The sequence below is a fragment of the Macrosteles quadrilineatus genome, unplaced genomic scaffold, assembly GCF_028750875.1.
Source record: "Macrosteles quadrilineatus isolate MER2022 unplaced genomic scaffold, UCM_ALF_1.0 Scaffold_8__2_contigs__length_117827958, whole genome shotgun sequence".
NCBI classification, from domain to species: domain Eukaryota; kingdom Metazoa; phylum Arthropoda; class Insecta; order Hemiptera; family Cicadellidae; genus Macrosteles; species Macrosteles quadrilineatus.
Window position 1 is genome coordinate 55683975 of NW_026542601.1, and position 25729 is coordinate 55709703.

A 25729-nucleotide genomic window follows, 5' to 3' on the forward strand; every position below is an offset into this window, starting at 1 on the left:
ATTTTATGTTTACTTCAGAATGACTGCATAGTGAAAATAACACACACAAATGTTCTATATGAATAGGAAATTATTTATTTTGATATTATGATAGGGAAAGGAACCTAGTTTAAAATTAAAACGTTACTTTTCCAAGTTAGAAATATGTAAATACATCATAATCTTTTTAAAGATACTCGTTAATACCACTATAAGATTATAATCACCTTTAGTTATAGATAGTCACCTGCAATGTGGACATCCTCTTTAAATTTTGTATCAAAAATCATCATAGAGCCGCGCCGACTTAAAATACGTGAGCTTGACTAATACAAAAGTTTACTTTATTGAAATTATTTCATTCTTTTAAGAGCATTTGAAGTCGGTTGTATTTTTATACAAAAATAAATTTTAAGGTCTCAATTAGCTTATGACATCATAAGCATTTTTGAGACACTGTCTCGAATCATAGGTATCCATGTTAATTACAATTTAGAAACACTTATTTGTCGATTTGATTTATTGATGCGACTTAAGCGTTGTGAAAAGTCCACTATACTGAACCACCGATATATTTAAAATTTTTCATGACCCAGTTAATTGTAAATACAGTTTGTCACATTACTAGATGGCACAGATTTTAAAACAGTAACTGTATGGATCATAAACACAAACAAATTACGTCACTGGCCTGAACCTTAAACTAAAAACATTAACATAATATGTTAGCGAATTTTTGACAGTTCCATTTAAACAAATTTAATTTCGGACAAGTGACGTAATTTGTTTCTGTTTATCCACACAGTTTCTGTTCTAATATTCGTACCACGTGGAAATAAACCATTATTGGTCAACAAATTAGAAGTTGAGCTTCAATGACCAAAGTACAATGCTACCTCCGCTTAAGTAATGTATATTCAATCCTGGTTTTCAATCGAAATATACCGATACACATTCATTTCCAAATGCAGGAAAGTGCAATTTGTATGTAAATGCGGTTATTTCCAACACAAAACACTACTACGGTCGAATAGCTGCATTGCTCCACAAGGTTCACTATATGAAATATCTGCCACAATGAGCACAATTGATATTGTTACACGCTGTATCAACCAAATATCGCAGCGTCAAAATGTCACTTGTAAAAATAATCTGGTTCAGATTGAACAATATGTTTTACCTCTGCTTTGTGTACAGGTGAGGAAACAGAAGAGTGATTTAGTTAGCCACCTTTCATTGAGAAGACAAAACTCTTTTGTTTAATTTATATTTTCAACGTCATTTGCATTTTTCATGTTGTTGTGCTAACTTCAATTACGTTCATTGACTTTTCATAATTCACCCACACTTTTTACACGAAATTTTAACCATCCTCTTATCCGTAGCCTAATGGTGTAACGTAGAATTATCGTTTTGACTACTGAAGCTCAGCTGATTCTACCGTGTAGAAAAATCGGAGACAGGCAAATAGCCACCCTTAATCCCAACCCTTTGACATAGTAAAAACACTTACTTACTTACTGCTGTGGCCACTGGTACCCTAGATGGTACTTGGCCTCCCCAACACACTGTCTCCATAGGTCTCTGCTTCTTGCATCTTCCTTCCTTCTCCCTAGCTTCCTCAGGTCTTTCTCCACTTGGTCGAACCATCTAAGTTTCGGTCTTCCAAGGGGTCTTCTACCTTCTGGGTTATTCCTCAAGATGTTCTTTGATAGGGAGTTGTCATCTTTTCTCAGAATATGCCCTGCCCATCTCAGTCTTCTGCTCCGTACCTCAGCGACAATATCTGGATCCTTAAATAATTCTCTTAGTTCCCAATTATGTCTCGATCTCCATTGTCCATCCTCAAAAATCGGTCCGTACACTTTCCTCAAAATCTTGTTCTCAAATACAATAGCTTTCCTTTCTGATTTCTTGCTTAAGATTCAATTTTCTGAACCATACAGGAGAACTGGTCTGATGATTGTCTTATAAATCCTGAGTTTGGTGGTGTGGGATATTATTTTTGAAGTTAGTATCTTGTGACAGGCCGAAAAACTTTTTTGTGCTAGGTTTAATCTATTTTGTATTTCTAGCTCTTCATCATTATCGCTGGTGAGGATGACTCCCAAATACTTGAAATTTGTTACTATCTTAAATTTATACTGTTCAATTTCAATGTAGTTGTTATTTTGGTATCTTGGTTGGTCATCATCTTGTTTTCTTCCACATGTCATAAACTTGGTTTTCTCTTCATTTATGTATAGCCCCATTTTTCTTGTATGTTCAATAAGCATTTTTGTTACATCTTTCATTTCTTCTATATTATGTGTAATTAATACTATGTCATCTGCAAAAGCTAGCAAGTTTATGTTTGTTCCTATCTTAATCCCTACTTCTGTCTTTCTTATCTCCTGAAGGGCTGTTTCTATGGCTAAATTGAACAGCAATGGAGATACCCCGTCTCCCTGCCTCACACCCGTGTTCACCTCAAAGTCTTCCGATACGTCTCCACTCTAACTTTGCACTTAGAACCTAAAACACTCAATTTTGCTAGTTCTATAAGTTTTTTTTGGTATACCTAGATGCTCCATGTTTATCCACAACTTCTTTCTACTTATGGAGTCATAAGCCTTTGAAAAATCAATGAAGAGGCAACAGAATGATTTGTTGAATTCATAATACTTTGCTATTGACTCTTTAAGAATGTAGATTTGATCCGTCGTTGATCTGCCTCTGCTGAATCCTGCTTGATGCTCTCCAACAATATCTGTTGTGCATTACTCTAGTCTTCTCTGAACTATTTTGGAAAGTATTTTGTAGGTGACATTTAGGAGAGATATGCCTCTGTAGTTATTGCAGTTATTGCAGTCTTTTTTGTTAGTAAAAACACAGACAACCTTATTGTTTGGTGGTCCTTGTACCAATTTGCAATCCCGAGTTGAGGAATCAGTTAATTCTCTTATAAAGTTGGTTATCAATTAACAATCTTAGACTGAACTCCGACAATGCAAAAGTAGCCGTTTAGTATGTGATTCAATCGTTTCGTCTATTACAATTGTGTTACAGTACATTATTCCATCGATATGTCGAGCAACCGACAACAATAGGCTAAACCCATCGATCTCTATTAACCTTAGCTAAAATCAACTGATAAATAATTACGATCGATACGATTGCCACAATCGAAATTTACAACTGTTTACAACAGCTGACTTTTACTCCCTAGAGAATAGGGAGTAAAAATGTTTCTTTCCGCAACTCATGCATAAAAAACTGCTGTTTTGCTGCAGTATGATGAAAAATTTATTTGTACACATATTTTCTAGAATAAATATGCTAACTGATAAATTGTCTGCTTAAAGAATTTGCTAGACATTTTTTATTCAACAAAAATCTCTTTAAAAAATATGAAAAGTACTTGTTCAAATACAAGTACTGTCTTTGACGACTGAGATGTGCATTGTATTTGTACTTATTCATGAATAAACTAAGTCTATATCTATGTCTAAAGATCAGCTGTTTCTATCGTGTACAAAAATCGAGGACAGGAATAGCCACACTTAATCCCAACCCTCTGACATAGGGTCACTTAACGCCACTGCAATAAGTGAATGTTATAAGGGCCGTTTTAATGAGTAAAAATAGTGCAATTGCCACAGCGGCTCGGCCATGTAGTCGGGGAGAAACATGATACCTATAATTTCAAATTCTTTCTTGAGCACCTACGATATGTGTACAGTACAGGTTTGTGTTCATACGGAAAATAGTTTTAGTTCATACTTGTATTTCGTAAAAACCAAACCACTGCAAACTTATTTCTTTGGAACCAATCTTTTCAGCCTTCACTGGTAAACTAAATTACTCTAACTATTGGTACTTGATATAAATTAAAAGTTAGTATTCGTTCTAAAGTAGCGAGATGCAAGGCATGAACATGATATGTTTCAAAATCGTAATTGAAAAAAGTTAGGAAAATAAGAGATTTTCTTATTTCCGTTTCTCTTCTAAGTATTCCGCTTGGGCTATTTGCCTTTTTCTGCCCCACTCGAAAAACCCTTAAAACAAAACACACCTTATTGCCACCTTATCGGGTTTTTGGCTATGGATTATGACCACAAAACGGCGAGGCTTTTTCGCTACGGCCAAAGAAATTCGGTTGCGGCAATAAACCCTAATTTGTTGTGACATTCAGTCCGATATGCTAATAGACTGGACAGCCGCTAAGGGACAACAACCGTCGCAAGTTGATAACATCAACATCGTTTATTGCCTTTAAGGAGCAATAAAATCTTGTAATTGTTAACTTCAAGGTCTTTTTGTTGAGCCAAAACGAAGGAAAATGAGAACAAGTACGGATTCGTCGAGTGGTCGTTCTACACTGGGTACTACTTTTATCTATGGCACTAGGAACGGGACAATCATGTAGTAGAATTTGTAGTAGAAATGGTAAATGTATTTCAAACGATAAGCTCGTGTGTTAAGTGCTGATGGTTATGAATTAGTTTGATGCCGGTGTTTGTCGTAATTCATTGTAAAAGTTGTTTTAGTATCCGTAAAAGTTAACATCGTATGGAGGTTGAAATGAATAAAATCAAATTGTAAACTAAGGTACTAATAATGATCAAATATAAAACAATCGCAGCTTTTTAAACACCCTTTAAAAATCGAACATAGACATCAACTGGCGTTTAAAGCTATTCAAATAGCTTGCACATTTCTCGATTTAGAGTTTCTAAAATTACGGTTGTAAAACTATCGTTTGGACGTTCGTGTAAAGTGAGCCTTAGACAATGGGACAAGTACCTTTCCCACTATAATAACTTTTTTTTAAGTAATGTACGCAATTTTATCTAAGTATGAGGAACGTAGAAGAAAATACAGTTTTATTGGCTGTTGTATTCAACACTGGCACTGGATTGCCATTGTTAATGTTAAATTCCTGTTGAGCATATCAATGAGTTTAATACAGAAAAGCACACTTGGGCGCACTACAATCTGAATGTGAATAGTGAGAGTAGAATAAATAATGAGCGTATCTTTTTTATATGATAAAATGAATTGTGGTAAGACCTGTGCATATTGGTTATCAGCAAAGATTGTCTTATTTCAGTCCATTCTAATAATTAGTCCAATGATTTGAAAGGCTGATTCATCAAAACCCTGCTGATTTTTCTCAAGATCGAACTGGCAACCTTCAGATTGAACATAAGAACCCCCTCCCTCCTAATGAAACTTGGCACGCATGGGACAGCACGTCAGTGTTTTTCAAGTTACTGAAGTAGACAGATGGCAGAAATATGAGGGTAAAACAAAAACGAGCAAGTTGACAAACAACAAAGCCGCCTGTGACCCAGAGCAAGGGCAGCGACATTTTTCAATACCATTTTCGGACGTCTGGTTTTGTCTGATTTGTTTCCTCTCTGGTGAATTCAGCGGGTATAAATTATGTGCACAATTGCAACATTTTATTCTAACACATTAGGGATCGAATTGAGCCAGGGAGCATTTCATAGAAATGAGTGGTACAATTGTCTAGGTAGCCCAGTGGGTAATGGTTGTGCTCTGAAGATTTCGGTTATCCTAAAAATGGGTCGATTCTGGTACCAAATGTAATTTTTCATAGTGTCATAGACTATCAATTAATTATGCTATCTAATAAGTTGGCAATAGCTAATAAGTAGACCAGGGTTTGGATCGACCCCTTACAAAAATCAATGGCGTAAATAAATGTAAGAATAAGCACATAACCATATTCGACCAGAAACAAACTCCATCAAAAAGTTACTGACTTTTCTCAGGATCGAATGGGTGACCTTTTGATTATGAGACGAGCACCATATTTTTACAAATACTTAGCTATTCAATCCTCGCATCAAAACCTAAAAAAACCTGTCAGTGTCGTAAAAAAACTTGTTAAAATTCAATAGGTAAATTTTAAGAGGTCTACTATATTATACTAGTTACGCTCGGCCCCCATATACTACAGTATGCTAATGGTGCTTTATGCTATACCACTGGTATATAAACCCACATGTGGCTCCTGGTTGCGGCGCCAGGAACACGTCCATGTTCGACATTTGATAAGGCTATTTTCTTATTATTCTAACGCGTCGACTAATTATGTAGTTGTCCTTCGAACATGAATAAGTTTCACTGCGACATTCATAATTCATGGGTGGATTAATATGGTTCATTGTCGGGATTAGTCCCAACTCTACGTAAAGGTCTTCGAGATGAACATACAGACTATGTGAGATTGTAATAGCCTAAGACCCGAAAACTTCTATTAGTTCAGTGGTAAGGTCTCGGGATTATATGCCAGACATTGCTGGTTGTGACGGCATTCACCTATGGTCTGCCCATACCACAACGCTACTTCATTGTTTTAGATCCCCGCACAGTCAAAAAGTCTGTGGAGATGGCCAGTCAAGGTTTTTATTTTTTAATGTTGAGGCAAGTGATTTAGATTTCATTCGTTTTGTGACTGGAAAATATTGTATAAACAAGTATCCCTGTATGAGTTATACTGTAATCTGTTCTCTATGAGGTTTGCATGTACAAGCTACGAGTGGTTGTCAGTTCCGGAGACCGTAGGGCGGACCTGCCAGTGATCAGACCTTGACACTGCCTCTTGGCCTCGACCGTTGCCTCTGGCAGTTCACCGCCACAACTGTTCCCACACGATCGCGTTGACTTCTATTTGTTACCTGATTGGAACGGTTGCACGAGTGAAGACAGTTTGATGTACACGGTACTTGTAAAACAAAAACACGGATAAACGTCCACCAATATTGTCAAATATTAAACTACCCCGTATCGCTTTGCTTGTGAAATGCCCTTAGAAGTTTTCCAAAACAACAACAATTGATATCCGTTCGACGTTTTCTTAAGATAAGAAAGAGCACCTCCCAAAACACTAAAGGTTGCCTACCCAATGACTCATGTTAAGAGTGTTCCATATACAGTGTTATATACAGTATAGAGTGGTACCTGTACCAAATTCTTATTAAAATAACGTAGTTAGTCCCTCGGCCCTCATAGAGTTAGCTTACTTATAACAAAATTAATTGATATCTCTTTTGCAAATTGACGTTTCTATAACATAATAGTGAATCAGTACGTCACATACTGTGACATCAGTAGTCTATATGCCACAATATATTACTCTGTCACAATAGTCCCTCTGCCATAATATGTCTCAATTCCACAAAGACGTCTATATGCCATCATAGAGGTGTATATTATGCAACAATGAATATCCATACACCACAATAGATGTCTCTACACCACAATAGATGTCACTATGCCACAACAGATGTTTCTTTAATACCACAATAAATGTCTTTGTACCACAATGGGTGTCTCTATATCACAACCGTAATATCTTTACCAGAATTTATAAGTCTATTCGGCGTACCCCACGTAAGGTGTCTCAAATTGATTACGGGAAAACGGCTAAACGTACAACGTACAACGATGAAATACAGTACAATTATTTCCCACTAAATTGACCCCAAGAAATTTTTTAACTTTTTCTGATACAGAGTGTGCCACAAACTGAGGGTCACTAGTTCGAATCTCGGAATTTTCAAATGTAAAAACATTGCATGTTATACACCATTTCAAAGGTATTTAATAGACAAACATTTTGGAAGAAAAAGGAAATTAATGATCTTTTAGCGAATTTCCCTATAGGGAAGTAGCTATTACCGTAGGTGGCACGGTAAGACCTAGACCCGAGACCGATTTACTTTTTCATTTTGATGTCCCCAGAGGCCAAAAACACCATTCGTTCAAATTTTTATATATGTATATATATATATAGACTTATATATACATATACGTCCGTGAACGCCTACTTGAGTAATTTTTGTCCGATTTTGATGAAATTTGGTTTAAAGGTGTAAAGCGGGATAAACTCTAATGAGTTCGCGAACCAGCACGATCGGACCATGGGAACGGGGCTTTACGGGGGGTTTTATGGGGTAAAAATTGGTTTTTCTCACTTTTGACCCTCAAAACACAAAATTTTCCGATTTCTCTTTAGACCTTTTTAAAGAGCTTAAAAAAATAAATAATTTAGTATATAAAAGTATTTTTGTTCGATTATTAGTAACGGAGAAAATTAAAAAAATTGTAAATTTAAAATTCCCATGTTATTCTTATGGAGAATATTGTCAAATGTTGTAGTTTGCTTGTTTATGGATATATTTTGATCAAACTTGGCAAATTTATTTATTTTGTACTAAGCTATCAATATTTTACTCAAAAACACACTTTATTAGTTTCCTTGTAGCAGCAAACTTAGGTACTCGTTAAACCTAATGTTATTAAAATATATTTAACTGAAAATCAATTCAGACAAATGGAAATTCGCTTAGTCGACAGGTTTGCTGCGGCGGGGGTATTTTCGTTCTAAAATGGCGGAAGTTTTTTTTCGGGAAAATCCAAATGTTTTTAATACTCTGTGTTTCCTATACCAATTCACTTAGTCCTTCTCCGGTTGAATTTTCTTACTCATTATAAAATTAGCTTTACTGCGATATGATAACGGTAAGTAATGGTTTTACGAAATCCAAAAAAATGATTATTAAAAATTTGAAAATGCCAATTGTTCAAAGTTTTCAAATATGTCAAGTGGCTCATCATTTTATGAGTTTTTAATTCTTAACAACTTTGTAATTTACACTTACTTCGTATCTCTTTTATGTTATTGTGTAAATAACAAAAAACCTAATTTCCCTATATCAAATGCATGTTATTTGGGTTTAACACTAATGGCCCCATTTCATTTATTTAACATGCATTTGATATAGGGACTAAAAGAGATATGAAGTAAGTGTAAATTTCTAAGTGTAAAGTTGTTACTTGGGGTCGATTTAGCGGTAAATAATTTCATTTCATCCTTACGTGGGACACCCTTTATATTACTGACGCGGAGACGGCTATTTAGTCGTGTGCCCGGTAGACGAGTCGGTGAAGGATGTATTGTACTGGATATATCTCACCATAGTAGCGACCGCTTCGCTAATGTTATATAGATGTCGCTGGCCTTATTACCAGCCTACGATTGTTCCCACTCAGCTATTAGCTAGCCATACACTCGGATAACTGGATGATCCAGAGTCAAAAGATCAGTTGTAGGAAATAATAACTCGTTAGATTTTTTCTTCAACTTACTAATGAGCAAATTATTATAACTTGTTAGGAAATTTAAATATTTTACAGCAACAGCTATAATTTGATAGAGTAAAAAACTTTACAACAACGTGCAGTTCATGTCAATTTTTAGAATTTACCACAATTTATAACATTGAGAATGATGCAATAAATTAAAATTTAAACTAACTTGAGTTACAATTCAGATGGGATGCTTAATAAGGTTATAAATGAGATTGTGTTATAGTAGGTTACGATTGAGTTTAATGGAAAAGAATATTAAAAGATTTAAGCTAAACAAACCCTACGGAAAGTAAATAAAAGAAACGTCTTATAACACTTAAAACATATATTTACGCTTATACTGTTACTCACAAGACGGTAAATATACAAAAAAGGTGGTAAGTGGTCCATAACCACTGACCACTTACCACCTTTTTTGTATATTTACCGTCTTGTGAGTAACAGTATAAGCGTAAATATATGTTTTAAGTGTTATAAGACGTTTCTTTTATTTACTTTCCGTAAATTTAATAACACGTACAATGCTGATCAAGAAGTTATTTAAACAAACCCTATAATTCTATTCGAGGAATATATCTACAACTGATGGTAAGCGTAAAACAAATAAGTTTGATTCTATAGCAATAGCAATTCACAATAAATTCAGATTGATGTTAAAGCAATTTGTGCCAAATGGATGCTGGAGTAAGCTATTATTCTAGCTTAGACAGTAATTGATACGGATAACGAAGTACAGTCACATTTTGTGCTAAAATTCAAATCATCCAGAAATACGTCGCCAACGTCCTGTATCGCCTACGTACAAGTATCTCAGTTGTACAATTCATAAATTAGTCCAAGGCAACTTTTTACCGACTTATCCATTGCACTTCGAACATTTGGCAACCTCGGAGTCAAATCATTGCTTGTCTCATAAATTTTGCGAACAAACCGACAAAACAAAACCTCGAGCAAATTGGATTTTCATTCTTGCAAATCGTCTCGACCTATTTGCACGTGCGAAGTTACGTAATGTTTTCACTTAAGCTCGAAGTTGACCTTGACTTATTGGAGACAACGTTAGAGATGTGACTCATAAGAGTTAGCGGAATAAGAGCAAACGTGCAGTGGTATACCAAGGCCAAGGCAAGGCTGTGGTATAGACTAGACGCTGGTATCGCATACCACACCATGCACTCTGAACTGAACCACTCACATTGACCAAGTACGCTAAGGAGTAGCAACTCATTTTAAATTATCGAGCTGGATACTAATATACTGCCTGCTCCTAAACTTCTTCAACGTTCTGTCAAGGTGGTTGGATGGTAATTTATTTTATTTTATTATTCAACAGGAGTATAACAGAGTAATTTCAGTTAAATGCACATTTCAAGTAAAATGACTAACCTACTCTGACCCCATATGGAAGTTAAAGGAATTGAAGCTAAACCATTTTGACCAATAGATTTTGATAATACGTGAAATTGGAAATAAACATTTTATTTTTTAAGTGTTTAAGTCAGTCATATTTTCATCTTTTAACAATTAGAAGCCTTAATACTTCATGAATCTAAATTCACAGGTAACTTATAAATTAACAATATCACTATTCAAAACCGGATAAAATGACTAACAATTTCAATTTGTACAATTTAGTGTAGCGTGCTATGATGAAGCATGAGCAGATGACCCAGGTGTATAATTTCAAATACTGTACTGTACTCTCATAGGAACAATAAAAGTGATTTGTTTGAATGAAGATTATATTTTTATTTTTGAGTATACATCGAAGTGTTTGATGACTAAAAGTAAATTACGCGTCACATTTAGATAGCATAATCTGGTGAAAAAAATCTATATAAATCAACCTTGTGCGATTTCTTATGCATTCAAAATCTAAGAAAAAAATATATATAGGCCTATCACACATAAAAGGAGTCAACTCTGCAAAACCCCCCAAACAAGTTTGTTCAGGCGGTAAACAAGTCTAAATCGAATCAAGATGTTCAAGTTTGGCGACCGGGCGCCCACTAATCACCAAGATCAAAATGATGAATTTCCCGTTGCAGACCGCCCGTGCCGCTAAACCCGTTTGTACCCTGATTTATTCACAGCGAATACATAAGTTACATCTCACTCGAATGGGAATGTGCTCGTAAAAATGACATAATCACTCCTTTAAATGACAATTTGAGATAGTGTGTCTCAGTCGAGGTCGACTGGCATTTTGTTGATAGGAAGTAATATCCAATGTTGTTATTTTTTTTTTAATAACTTCTTTGCATTAACTTGTGAATCTTGTTTCAAGTATTAGGCATGATTACAGAAGAAAAAGACAGGCAATGAGGAGACTGGACATGTAATAAATAGGGGAGATAAAGCAATGTTAACAATGTGGAGGGATAGCGTCGAAGAACCCCTCGACGCCCAAAGAAGAAGCGAAAAGATTGGGTAGTCAGACTCGAACCATTTGAGAGCCGGTAAAGAAGACGCACAAGGTTGGTCAGATTAAGGGAAATGACTAATTTACATGATACATAAACTATCTGTTTCAGGCACTAGACTTGGTTGCTGAACCAACTAGGAGACATTTTGACATCGGCTGGACATGTGAAAATGAGAGAAGATGAAGAGCTGAAGCTGAGGCAAAACTAACAGGGAGAAAAGCGCGGAAGGAGGAAGCGCTGGTTGCCCAAAGAAGAGGAGGAAATATGACGCAAAAAACAAGATTTAAGAATTTTTTTTCAACAAAAATGTACAGTCAACGTGTTCGGAGCTCTTTAACAAAATATGTTGTTACACGTAAACATATGGACCAAATATATTCTTCGACCCTCACTCATTTTCCAACTCGTGTTGAAAAGAGCCACTTTCGTTAGGCTATAAAAATACATGCATACATAAAAATTTTCAAAAGAAATTGTGTATAGGGTATAACGTAATGATCAGAGGCAAGAAAATATCCATTTAGAAAACATGAAAATATTCAAGAAGCGTGGACATTTTCTGCAATGTACCTACAGAGTAACGGGTTTTAAACCCCACCAACCCCTTCCAAGTCGTTACAAAAACCTCATCCGTACATTATACGAAAACAACCAGAGAACAGGTGGAAATAGTCAAATCCAAACAAAACATGGCCGAAATAGGGAAATAAAAGCGCATAAACACAAACACAATACACAACTTCCTAGTGTCGTGTAGACTCATTAAAGCGTCAGGGATTAAGCGATTATTTATGCGCGCAAGGCCGGTAGCTGGGCTAATCAAGCGCCCAATAAACCCAAATTTGTCCGGCGCGGCGGGACACTATGCAAATCCGAGCTTGTCTTATCGCGATCTGCGTTAAGGCCGCATTTCTGTCCTCGTCTTTCATTTTTATAGTCTGATCAGCAACTTTAGTACGTTCTCAATGTAAACACTAAACATGTTCGCCAGAGCCAAACGATATTTTGGTGCGAGTAAAGTTTATACGTGTTTACACGGTTTAGCGCCTATAATATAATGAATGGTGTGGGTGTTGTCCTGGAATGTATTATGGGGTTATATTAGTAAAGTTTAGATACAAATTTAGTTCTTTCACTAAAATTTGTCCTCCAGTAGCAAGCTGAGCTCATTTTTACCGCTAGTAAAAATCTTATTCGTGTTTATATAGTCTAATTAATGGGGTTTGGTGCATTTCCTTGAACGTAGATTCAATGGACTTTGGTTTACAGTATCTGATATAGCGGATTATAAGTATTAGATTTGAATAAAAGTCGGTTTATCGATGGAAACCGATTAAACATGTTCTTGAATCCATAATCAATTTTAATTATTGCTGCGAGAAAAAAGTGTATAACTACGTGTTTGTATAGTTTAATTGTTTATTAGATTTTGATATACATTTTTATGACGAAATTGAAGGGTTCATGATTATACATTTGAATAAAAATAAGTACATTAATCTAAATACTTAAAATATCTTATAGTGTCAAATGGTCTTTATTTTACACTAGTAAAAATGTTAATACATGCGTACAACAAGGTTTACTGTATTTATTGGAACGGAAATTCTCTTGGAGATAAATTTAAGTACAAGTTACTAAGTCAAGTCTAATGTGAAAACTGGATATCAAGAACCACACAATCTTTACTTTTTTTGCGAGTAAAGATTTGATACTTGTATACATAATTTCTTTACTAGAGTGTAGAAACTATAACTTGGTGCTAAATGGTTGGTTATATTGCTCGAAATCTCCACTAAAAATCTGCAAGTCGGCGGGTCCATTCTGAGATTAACCGACTGTCTGTAGCTTTTCGATGGTTCAAGAAACAGTCGACCTTAGTCAGTAAAAAAAAAACTACACAGGTCCTCTATTCCCAAGTTTAACTTTAATTTTGATCATAATACCACTCACTTATTAGTGTCATCTCCATCTCAATATCGTGATCTAGTAATAAATACACCTACTTTTATTTTGAAAGACCACCCTGTTGAATTCAAAGTCCACTATCATTCAATAATTAGTTGTATTCGCGAATTTCCCTGTAGAAAAGTTACTAGATTACGTCTGTCATCACGGTTAGACGCTTTGTTGTACAATTACTACGGAGAAAATAAAAACAAACTAAAATTTATAATTACAATAAATAATTTATTCCATGTTATTATTATAGAGAATATAAGTAAACTGTACAAGTTTGACTGTTTCTGGATATATTATGTTGTTAAAATTTGGCATTTTTTTACTTCATGCTATTCACAATTTACTAAACGAGGCACTTTACCAAAACTAAGTTATTATTAAACCTAATGCTATTTAAAAATTGGGAATCAATCTGACATTATTAAGGAAAGATTCTGGTCAAAATCCAAGTACAAAATAGGAATTAGCTTAGTCAGCAGGTTTTCTACGACGGTGGTATATTTTATTAAATAGACCTACTACAAAACGTGAGCTTAACTCGACAAGGAAGCATGTTTTGACCACTTCACCAAGGCTAGACCACTTCGGCCACTTCCTCATCTACATAGTGGATCACCGGTCTTCATACTGCGCCCTCCCAGCTCGCATTTCACGCTAGCCAATCCATAAGTTTCGTTTAGCTTGAAGGCATCCAATCAATTTAGATTAAGCGGAGGAACAGAATGTTTTTCTTTCTTTACAACGCAATACAGTCCAAATAAAAGATTGTGATTGGCATTCTTGCATTCTTGCTGGCTGCATTTGGAATAAACGAGTCTGTTGGCATTTGTACGGTTGATAAGGAGTGTCAATATACGAGTAACTTAGACTTCAATATTGAGCCTTTAATTTAATAACTTTTAGAGACGAAGATTATTCTATTGACATTTTAAAATTTTTCTGAGTAATCCCGTAGTTTTAGATAAAAATGTAGATAGAGAAAAGGAGAATGTTCCAGTTTTAATTTGCTTTGCAGAACTATGAAGACCAGATAAAATATCGCGATTGAAATCCTTGCATTGGGAAATGATAAAATTCGTTGAAATTAGATTTTTCTAACATTATTTATTTCCCTAACATATTACCTGTTTTTATTCCTACATTTTACAATGCAACCCTTTATTTACCAAGCGTAGACCAACTATTGGGTTTTCCTTTTGGATGTCAATAACGATTCAGAATTTTTGTTTCAATTAGGTAAACAAAAAACTGCTATACTGATTTTTCAATCAAAAATTGTTTTTTAATTTTCTAATCAAAACCAGTAAAATAAATTTTAAAATAAAAATCAGTATACATAAAAAAAAATGGTAAATTTTAAAATAAGTCTGATTTTTCACACGGCTTATAATTAATTATTGAACTTGTGCTGTTTTCGGTAACGATAAAATGGCCTCAATCTTTTTTCAGAATTATCATAATTACTAGCAAATATTGAAATCATTAACTGACCATTAGACCATTAATTGTCAAACGTAGCTAGATAATTGACACTATTTCAAATAGTTGTCATTATAAACTATATATTTCATTACGTGTTTTAATCAATAATACACCAGTTGCAAATGGAAACTGTACGGATGCTATTCCTCTATATCGAGTAATACAGTGGACAGTGGTATTTGTGCCACTAACACTGTACCAAACAGACCGCGACCAGAATGCCCTGGTCTGGTCCCACCTACGTAATACATCAGTATTAACACTAAACCTTGGATTAGGCTACTCCAATCAATTAGCCCTTCGATATAATTCTGTTAAGTCCTGCGATGACATTGATTTACCGATGCGTAAAAAAGATTCCGGAAAGTTGCACATCAAAGTATGAGAATTGTAAAACTTGCAACACCATGAAAGCAAGTTTACGTTTAGAGTTTCAATAAATCACCAATGTCAACGAAAAAATAGTTAAACCCCTAGAAAAATGTTGAGCTTAAACAGCATTTACAGTAGTTCAAAAAAGATTTACACTACTTAATATTTAAAGTGTTGTGCTATGTTATACGTTATACGAACATATATTGCTTGCACAACCACCTTATGTTATTACAAACCATGTCATTTTGATTACTACAATGTTTTCTGATAAATACATTTGTGAATATGGGCATATTATACAAACGCTCATGGTTGATGATCCATTGAAGTTTCGTTTAGCTAAAAAGGCATCCAATCAATTTAGATTAAGCGGAGAAACAGAATGTTTTTCTCAATTACTCAAGATTTTTGACAATTACTTTGTGAAGCAAGAATTCTTACAAACATACTATAGGCAAACTGGCACAGGACTAAAACACTTCAATTAATAATGAAACATTTATAAAACAGTCTAGATAGTTTAGCCAAAACACTGCACCGGAAGCAGTGTTAAAACTAGAGTACTTTCGCCTCTTGCTACAAAACATTGACAAACCCTGTAAAACGCGACAATCGACGAGTAACGAGGTAAACAGTGGAGCTTCGGTTGACCCAAAAACAAATCGCTTCAGTTTAGACTCATCACTTGAACTACATTGGTGTGTATCTACAGTAATAGTTCCGGGTAAACGCAAATACTTCTGGTCCGATTTGGCTGAATTTTTCCCAAAGTATCTATGTGGTGTAATGATGGACCTGACCGACATACATATTTGTTCGTAGCCGTATAATCCCTTCAGGCTACGTCCCTAAAAAGTTAATAGTTTTGAGGTTATATAAGGTTGTTGTTGGTAGTAAATTTTGGTTAATTTTTAAAACAACGAAAAGAAAATACTCAATGTTTAAGTTTTCATTAAGTCATTTAGTTGATTTAGCCACGCTGCAGATTTAATTAAGGTAAAAATAAATAAAAATAAATTAAAAGCTTAATGGATCAGTTACCTTTTGGTTGGTGTGTAGCGGTTTAAACAAAAGATTTCAAAACCTTCAAAATTATTCTCTTCCGCGCCGTCATCCCGTCGCGAATCACAAGTAATGCAAATAGTTCCCAATGCAAAAACTACAGTATCCAAGGCATTTTTTGTACGAAATAACGTTACTTAATTAGGAAATTACAACCATTTTTAACTTTTTTTAGCAAAGTCTTTTAGCATGACAAGTTAATCAGTAATATATACAGTTCGGTTTGGTCCATTATGCTCTTCTCTAAAACAGGCGATACTGTAAAAGCCACAAAAGAACAATAGAAACGTTACGTATTCCATCTCATAGTAAACATAAATAATTTGTTATTTCAAGTACGAACAAGAACCAGTATGGAAACAAGTAGGCCTAATATTGTAAATTTGAGAGTGGCAATGTTTTAGTTTTGAGCAGCTTTTCCTATTCTTTAACTTTAAGTTTTTAGCTTTAGCAGATTGGGTAATAATAATTGATTAATTACAAGAAAACACTCTTTATCTAATTCGGTAGGGTGATAATAATGTTTACTATAGTAATATATGTTGTTAGATTAATACAATGTATTGTCAAATTTTTATAAAAATTTAGACGAGAATTGTGTTATTGTTGCTAAAATATGATGTGCATATGCTGCCTCCTAAAGACCTGTCCAACTCATTTCTCCCCCTTCCAACTTTAGCTAGCCATTTTGAATTTTCCATTTATTTCTATTTAAATGCACTTCATACACATTGGCATGTTGTAAAAACTCTGTTTATTTTACTTTCTCACCTATTTCCCTATACATGATCGGCTGACGTCTGACAATAATATTGTTCTCTATACCTAACCCTATACACATCAGCGTTATTTGTAACATTTTGTTTAGCTTACCATCAATTTTGTCAACACGGATGGCCGAGGACGTATAATATCCATTTACGACTCCTTCCAACCTTATCCTTCCGATTTTTAATTTTAAATTTTGTTTTCCAATTCATTTTGTTGTTTTTCTATTTACACAATGTTTTATGAGTATTATTTTTTGAATTCCCCCCATATATCCACACACGACCCTCTGCTGACCCTAGACACCACGGGCCGTAGCCCCTGTAGTCCCTGTCCTGGAGGTGGCGGGGACGTCCTTGGTGTTAGCTATATAAGCAGCAGCAGCCAACCTCACTCTAGGTCTCACAGTCTCACAGTTGTTTAACATGAAGGTTTTGGTGAGTACGACATTCATTACAGATACTAACTGATAAGTATGGAATATTATTTGTCAAAATTAACAAATGAGAAAACTATAGATTTTTTTTTTAAATATGATTAATTAACTGGTGTATTCAAACACATTATGGTCACAGTCTCAATATTGTTACCTACAAAAATTTAAGGAAATAAAATAATTTATAACGATATGTAGGCCTATTTAACTAAATCTGTGTTTTAATGAGAGTACAGTAAGGTATGTCATACGTTCCAAATTACATTAGGGGTCGTTAAAATAAGGAACTTAACATTCGTGAGCTGATAAAACAAATAAATTAAATTCACAATACTACAATTGCAATGTTTAAGAAATGTATAAAAATGTATTTGCACGCGGAAATGTATAATTTGAAGTCGTGGATGTTTAAACATTTTTGTGTATAACATTTTTTTTATTCGTACAAGTGATGTTAAAATAATGTTATCTTTAGAATTAGATTAAAATGTTTATTTTAGCATTAAACTTGACAACAACTAGAAGTATCCTATATAACAATGAGATAGGGATAATCTATGTATTAATAGGCAAACATGTTTCTTTAACACTTTTTTTCTTAGTTCGTGTGCATTTCGGGGAAAACCTACGCATAGATAGCCTACGCAGGGAAAGGGGTGAAAATAGAGAAGTCTGTACATTACATATTTTTGGCCGATGCTGGAATTCGGCATGAGATCATGAAACCAAACAATTGATAATTAAATGGCGTATTGAGTAGCCAATTCTTAAAATCGACGCATATTTAGTAATCGGAATCAGCATAAATAAGACTAAGTTAAACCCTTTGCGTGTGATTTAGTTCATCGCTACTGTTAATACAATTAATGGAATAATTTAACAATTCATTGGTAACTAATTATGTTTAAAGTTGTACTAACTAACAAGATAGTAAATGTATTAATATGATTTTATTTTAACTTTGGCCTAGATTTAAAATTAACGGTAATTAAATCGTGCTAACATGTTTAAATGGAAAATGTCGAAATTGTAAACCATAAATGATCATTTTATTTTTTCTAATCTTTTGTTTACTAACTATCATTAACTCACAAAAATTATGTTTTAATTGTAGCCTTATACGCATACGTTTTTGTGAGACATTTTTGCATTAAATAGATACATTTTTGTAATCAAATATAAACTAAGTAAACAATTTATTAAAGCTAACAAAGTAGATATCATAGTCCCAGAGACGAACTGTGGCCAATTTTTAATTTAAATGGAGTGCTATCGCTAAAAGCGTTGTAGTTGAATTAGCTTGAACTGATTGAGCTTTTGTAAAATCATATTTACTTTTTAGCTTTTGATACTATGGGAATTGATTGAATTGACCTTACATTCAAACACCAAACAAATTTTGCTTGCAAAGAATTATTTAATTAGTTACTTTTCAAATCGCACGCTCCGTTAGAGCCAGTGGCCAGTTGTATTGGTGCTAACTAGCCGTTTAGCCGTGTCCACAGTGCGAGTTTGACGTTCTACATTTCACGGGTTCGACACCTCCCTCACTCAACCGTTCAATGGCACACTTTGCGACATTCTATATTGGCAAAGAGTTTATGTTTCTACATACTAGGAAACCAGGTAAAGTATTACCAACAAACTAAAATTCCACAGTATACAATAAATTTATTAAAAACTGTTAAACATTGAAGTGGCGCTTGAAACTACGTAAAAAACGAGAATGCCGAAAAACTTTACATTTTGACGAAACTATCGGAATTTTGAAATAATCGTTTTGTATATCATACAACTATGTTATACATTTTAAATTGATTTTTCCAATTTCAAACTAAATCTTTGAATTTTCCCCATGAAATATATTTAACAATTTACAACTACTATATATATACGCTCACTAATAAAAAGATACACCGTCTAGCTATAACAATTGTAATTTATTTATGAAGCTATTGTATGCGTTTATAAATGTTTACACGACCAAACATAAATTATACAGACGGTAGTTCTTATGAAAATGGTAAAAACACACAAACCCCAAAAATAGCAAACTACCTATTAAATTCAACTTTGTACATATTCACTGATTGTTTATAAATGTATTTTAATTGGTTACTACAGTTAACCAAAAACTCAGTTTTAGAAGTCACGTTATAGATCTCACTTCATTTTTTATAATTGTTTGTTAAATCATTGCATGATGGCTGATCCTTGCTTGTATTTGAAAAGTGCATGTAGCACCCCTCAGACAACTCTTATGGTCCATAGTACTACACGGCGTCTGCCTAATACAGAAGGACACTTTTTGATTTCGTCTGCGTTGAAGAAAACACACGACCACGACCTTATGTTTATACATGCTATGGGACGGAATATTTAAATTAAATACGTATGGAAAAAATATGAAAAAGATTTGTTGTCCTACCAGGCGATCCCTGCATTTTTATTAAAAAACAAGAATTACTATTAGAAACCAGTCGCCTAGAAGAAACATCAGATGTGATAGTAGTACAGATATTTTCAGCCTTTTGTTTTGTACCAACGTGATCCAGTCTGTTAATTTCAAGTTGGAAATGCACAGAATCTATAAATATAGTATCAACAATCTCTTGACCTATTGTGTTTTTGTGTCTCAGGTTGTTCTTGCCGCGGCGTGTTTCGCCTCCGCCTCCGCCGCCTACGGAGGGTACGCCGGTCCTCAAGCCTCCCCGGTGGTCAACCCCAACGGCTTCCTCGCCGACACACCCGAGGTGGCTGCTGCCAAGGCAGCGCACTTCTCCGAAGTAGCCAAGGTGTCGTCGCCGGGCTACGCCCCTGGACCGTACAACGGAGCTCCCGCCTACAACCCTACTCCCGCCTACAACCCTGCCCCAGCGTACAACCCCCAGTACAACCCTCAGTACAACCCTGCTCCCCAGTACAACCCCGCACCCGCCCCCGTCGCACCGTACTACGGCAACCCCTCTGTCACTCCCCAAGGCTTCCTAGCTGACACTCCCGAGATTGCCGCCGCCAAGGCCGCTCACTTCGCTGAGAAGGCTAAGGTCGCCACAAAGGGACCTGAGGCTTACGACGACGGATCTTACCGCCCCGAGTACGACAACCCCAACTACGGCGCCCCTGCTCCTGCCCCAGCCTACAACAGCTACCCCCAGGCTCCCAGCTCTTACCAAGGGTGAGTAGACCTCACAGCAAGCATCTCACCCAGGGGTTAGGGTTTTATAACAAAATATTAGCAGATACTGTACAACTATTTTATAACCGTTCTTACAATTATAACCAATAAAATTTTGTCTATTCAAAAGAGTTAACTCTAACTTGTCACGCAACAAATTGGGAACTACCAAACACAATGGTATTTATTATACTGTAAAAGTCCCGGAACTGCAATATCGGCTAATAATGGTTTCACAATATCATCAACAATTTCATTCTTAACAAATTTCGCTGGTTTGCCATTTTCAAACGCCCCAGTAAAGGAAATACATTACACCCGCTTGAGTAGCTTCGTTGGTCACATTCATTCAACACAGGACACAAACGATGTAGAAATATATTATTAATTTTGATATGATAAACGAATCACAACAACACAACATTTTCGGTTTCTGGTTGTAATAGTTACTGTATTGTTGACGTAAAAACTTTTATTTTTGTGGTTGGAATTTCTAATTTTTCGGAAAACGTAAAATCTATGTAAGTAAAACACTTGTGTGAATAAATATTATTATTACCGATGAGTGATAATAATATAGTGATTTTAATATACCGACGAGTTAAAGCATGACCATCAAAAGCCTTTCACATTAAAAAAAACACTAAAGTCATTTTCACATTTAGGAAATTGGTTATACTGATTGTGAATCTATACTTATAATACCCCCGCCGCAGCAAACCTGCAGACTAAGCGAATTTCCATTTGACTGATTGGATTTACACTGAAATGTCTACTTAAAAATATAACATTTATTCTTGATTTAAATAGAATTAGTTTAACAAGTACTTAGGTTTGCTGCATCAGGGAGCGTAAAACTTTTTTTTTTTTTTATGTGAATAGGTAGTGAGAAATAAAAACATTTTCCAAATTTGATCAAAATATGTTCACAAACAAGCAAACTACAACAGTTTACTTATTCTCCATAAGAATAACATGGGAATTTTAAATTTACAATTTTTTGGAATTTTCTCCGTAACTATTAGGCGCATAATAACGCTTCAATATACTAAATTATTTGTTTTTTTAAGCTCTACAAAATGGTTTGGAAAGAAATTGCTAAATTTTATGTTTTTTGGGTCAAAAATAGGAAAAACCTATTTTTACCCCATAAAACCCCCTGTAAACCCCCGTTCCCATGGTCCGATCATGCTGGATCGCGAACTCGTTCGAATAAACGTACGTTTACACGTTTGTACCAAATTTCATCCAAATCGGATCATTTTTGCTCGAGTTATCGTGCTGACGGACACATATATATATATGTATATATATATAAATATATATATATATGAATTTGAACGGATGGTGTTTTTGGCCTCTAGGGACCTCAAAACGAAAAAAATAATCGGTCCCGCATCCAGGTCTTACCATGAGTACTACGGTAATAGCTTATTCCCTATATGGGAAATTCGCTAAAAGGCAAAACCCTCACTGACTCACTGACTCACTCACTCATCACTAATTCTCCCACTTCCCATTTACCTAGGAGGCTGAAATTTGGTACATTGATTCTTTAGGCATTAAATAGGAAAACTAAGTTGTTTTTATTCTGATCGGACTCTCGGGCTCCGCCCCAGTGGCTCTGGAGTTTCCCATGTTAGCCTTATGATTTTTCATATTTAAAAGGAATAATTAATGAATCTTAACAGCTGTTTCAATTAAACAAGTTGGTTCTATTCTATGATGTTCAATTGCATTAAAGTTACAATGATTACCAACAGGGTGCAGCACTATTATTTATTTTAATTTATGACAACAGCTAATTTGCAACCAAAAGGTGAGTGAGCGTAGCGAACGAACTTCAACCTGGAGACGAGTTAGCGTAGCGAACGAGCTAACCTGAAGGCAAGTGAGCGCAGCGAACGAGCTCCAACCTAAATGTGAGTGAGCGTAGCGAACGAACTTCAACCAGGACGTGATTGAGCCATGCGAACGAGATCATCTTGAAAATTAAGAAGTTAAACGGGGCAAAGCCCGCGTGTACAGCTAGTCAATAAATAAAGAAGCTATCTTCTACAGTTGTTGAGTGACCCTTGTGTTTGTACAGGTACAACCCCCAGCCCTACTCTGCCCCCGCTGCCCCCAGCCACCACGGCAGCCACTACGCCGGCCCCCTTGCCGCCCCCGTAGTCACTCCCCAGGGTTTCCTTGCCGAGACTCCTGAGGTTGCCGCTGCTAAGGCCGCTCACTTCGCAGAGTTCGCTAAGGCTGGAAGCCATGCCCCTGCCGCCCCCTCCCACCACCACAGGTATACAAGCTTCTTAATGAACATACTGTAGCATTTTATTTGCCCAGTCCAGCTAACATTATGTTCGCGAAGTTCCCCTTAAATATTTTGATCAAATGACACAATTTTAAATTGTAACTAGTTGGGATGTATAACCTACAAATAATAGACAATAGTATGTTAATTGTGTGTTAACATCCCCCAGGGTATCAGAAATAACAAAAAAACTCGCATAGTATATGTCAGATATATTTTCATGACATTGTTCATTGTTTTGTTCACAGGTACCGCCGTAGCGCTGCCCTGGTCCACGCCCCAGTAGCTCCCTACACATACAGCTACCCCTACTACACCTACCCCTACCTGCACGCCCCCATCTCCAGATTCTCCTACTCCGTGAGGACGTGGTGAGTGACGCGTCACAGTTATGTCACGTAACGCACGACGTCACGCTGAGCCGTCAGAGTCAGAGCTTGAGACCCGCTGGACTTTCCCGGCCTTCTAGTCTTTCACGCGCCCACCACTTTTAGCAACAAATCAAAAAACACCTTCATAAAAAACAATAAAGTATTTAAATTATAGTACATGTGTGTTTCAATACTCCCAAAAGTGTAAAGGTGGTTATTTAGGTAATCCTAATGATTGTAGAATAAGGTAAAGGTGAGTTTATTGGGTGAAATGTCATGTACGTGGCTTTGTTACCGACGCACGCAATACTGAAGGGTCTGGCCATGGACTAATTGGGAAGCATCTTAGAACCATAGACTCAAACAAACAACCAATCATAATTTTGCGCAATAAGGGAAGTGTCTGCAAATCACTTGTGGCACCAAAAGAAGTAAGAGAAATGGGTTTCCTACAGCTGTTGGAGTTCGTTATTGACTACTGATAGAATGTGGACGGACCTTCCGTCTGGGTGCATCAGAATCACGCACCAAGTCCTTTAACCCTCAAAAGAGCCTATCCATCCAACTGCGCACCTGACCAGGCACCTGAGTCAAGTTGCCGTAATGGTTAAAGAATATTAGATTGCATCATTTTCCTATGCAACAGTAAATTGTCCCAAGCTTTCTTCGTAAGTAAACTGGGGTCTTTAAAAGGGGTTGACTGTTAGACCAGAGAAATATAATCACATAACGCAATTCATTCTTGGACGTATTGTTGGCGGTGTCGGTGGTGTTTATCTCTCCACACACTTTTATCAACTACTATGACGAGACTGACTATGGTAGAAAAAGACTAGAATATTACTGAATGAAGTAAAGAGCTTGTCACTGATGTCAGATTTGATCTAGCCTGCTTTGCTGCAACGGGAGTGTTGAAGTATTTTGTATGGAGTTTGTTGAATTTTTATCAGCTGTTCTGTTGCCCCATAATTAATGTTTAATTGCATTATTTGTTGAGAAACCAAAATACAAGACAGGCCACAAGGGTCAGTTTTGATCCATTATAACTTTTCGTTCTTATTTGAAAAAATTTAGTTACAAAATTAGGGAGCTCATCAGAGACCTTAATCCGGAACATGTATAGCATACTGGGTAGCTATTGCCCGGCTTCGCCCAACATATTTTTTAGTTTTACAGTACTATGAAGCAGCTGAAGTTGTGACTTCACTACGTGCTAACATGACCTTTAGCATTAATTTTCCGATTAAGGATTCAATCCATTCTTATATAGCATAATCACCTAAGCTAATTAAACATATGTAACTACTCATGTCAAGGCCAAACGAAGGACATTTTGTATTTGAAATGTTAACTGTCTTTTCTACCAAGAGCTTTGAACTACTCTTTCTGGAACAAAATCATGATGTTAAAAAAAAAAAAAAAAACCTATTGCCGTTTCATATCCTTTCACTTTAGTTATTTCCTTAAAGCAAATTCCCCAATAGTTTAGTATTCTCATAGCTTTATTGGAATCTTTTTTGAAAGTAGGATTAAGTAACATAAATACATTAATTTTTATACATAATGTTCTCTGAAACAGTCTTCATGTTACTAAACAAATATAGATAGAGAGAACTGTTTGTTTCGACAGGAGAAAAAAATCAAACATAACATCTGATCAACTGTCATGATTTCATCTCCTTGATCAAAACCTGTTGGAAATCGGCGAGTACGCATTATTAAATTGTCAATTCTCATAGTCAAATAAAAGAATAGTCAATTTCAGTACATCATTTCAACCACTATTTATTTACTCATTTTAACATTATTAAAAACATGTGATATTTAATTAATCTTCGCAAAAAAATCATACAGCACAAATATAAGGATTAATCAATGGTCATACATATATATGAAATTAGTCATTAACATCTATTGTCAATTATCAAAGCCAAAATAAGAATAGTCAATTTCAGTACAACATTTCAATCACTATTTATTTACTCCTCATTTAACATTAAAACATGTGATGATTAATCTTCACAAATAAAACATACAACAGAAATATAAAGATTAATCAATGGTCATACATATATATGAAATTAGTCATTAACACGCATGTTTGCTTGAATTTTACCGTACGTATATTTTTTTTTAACGAAAAATCACATCAATATTTTACTTTAGGTTGGCTAGTGAAATGGTAACAGCTAGAACTAAAAATAAAGTTGTAGAATAAGA

At 35.4% G+C, this 25729-nt stretch overlaps 2 protein-coding genes across 5 annotated transcripts in view; one reads left to right on the forward strand and one right to left on the reverse strand.

Moving 5' to 3' along the window:
* LOC129000994 (WD repeat-containing protein 7) overlaps nt 1-25729 on the reverse strand; it is a 160224-nt gene that overhangs the window by 60317 nt on the left and 74178 nt on the right. The window lies entirely within an intron of this gene.
* LOC129000997 (pupal cuticle protein-like) lies at nt 17549-23686 on the forward strand. The gene is made up of 4 exons (XM_054428116.1): nt 17549-17656; nt 20295-20833; nt 22923-23123; nt 23387-23686. Exons 1-4 carry the CDS (start codon nt 17645-17647, stop codon nt 23511-23513), a joined length of 879 nt encoding a protein of 292 aa, XP_054284091.1. The 5' UTR covers nt 17549-17644; the 3' UTR covers nt 23514-23686.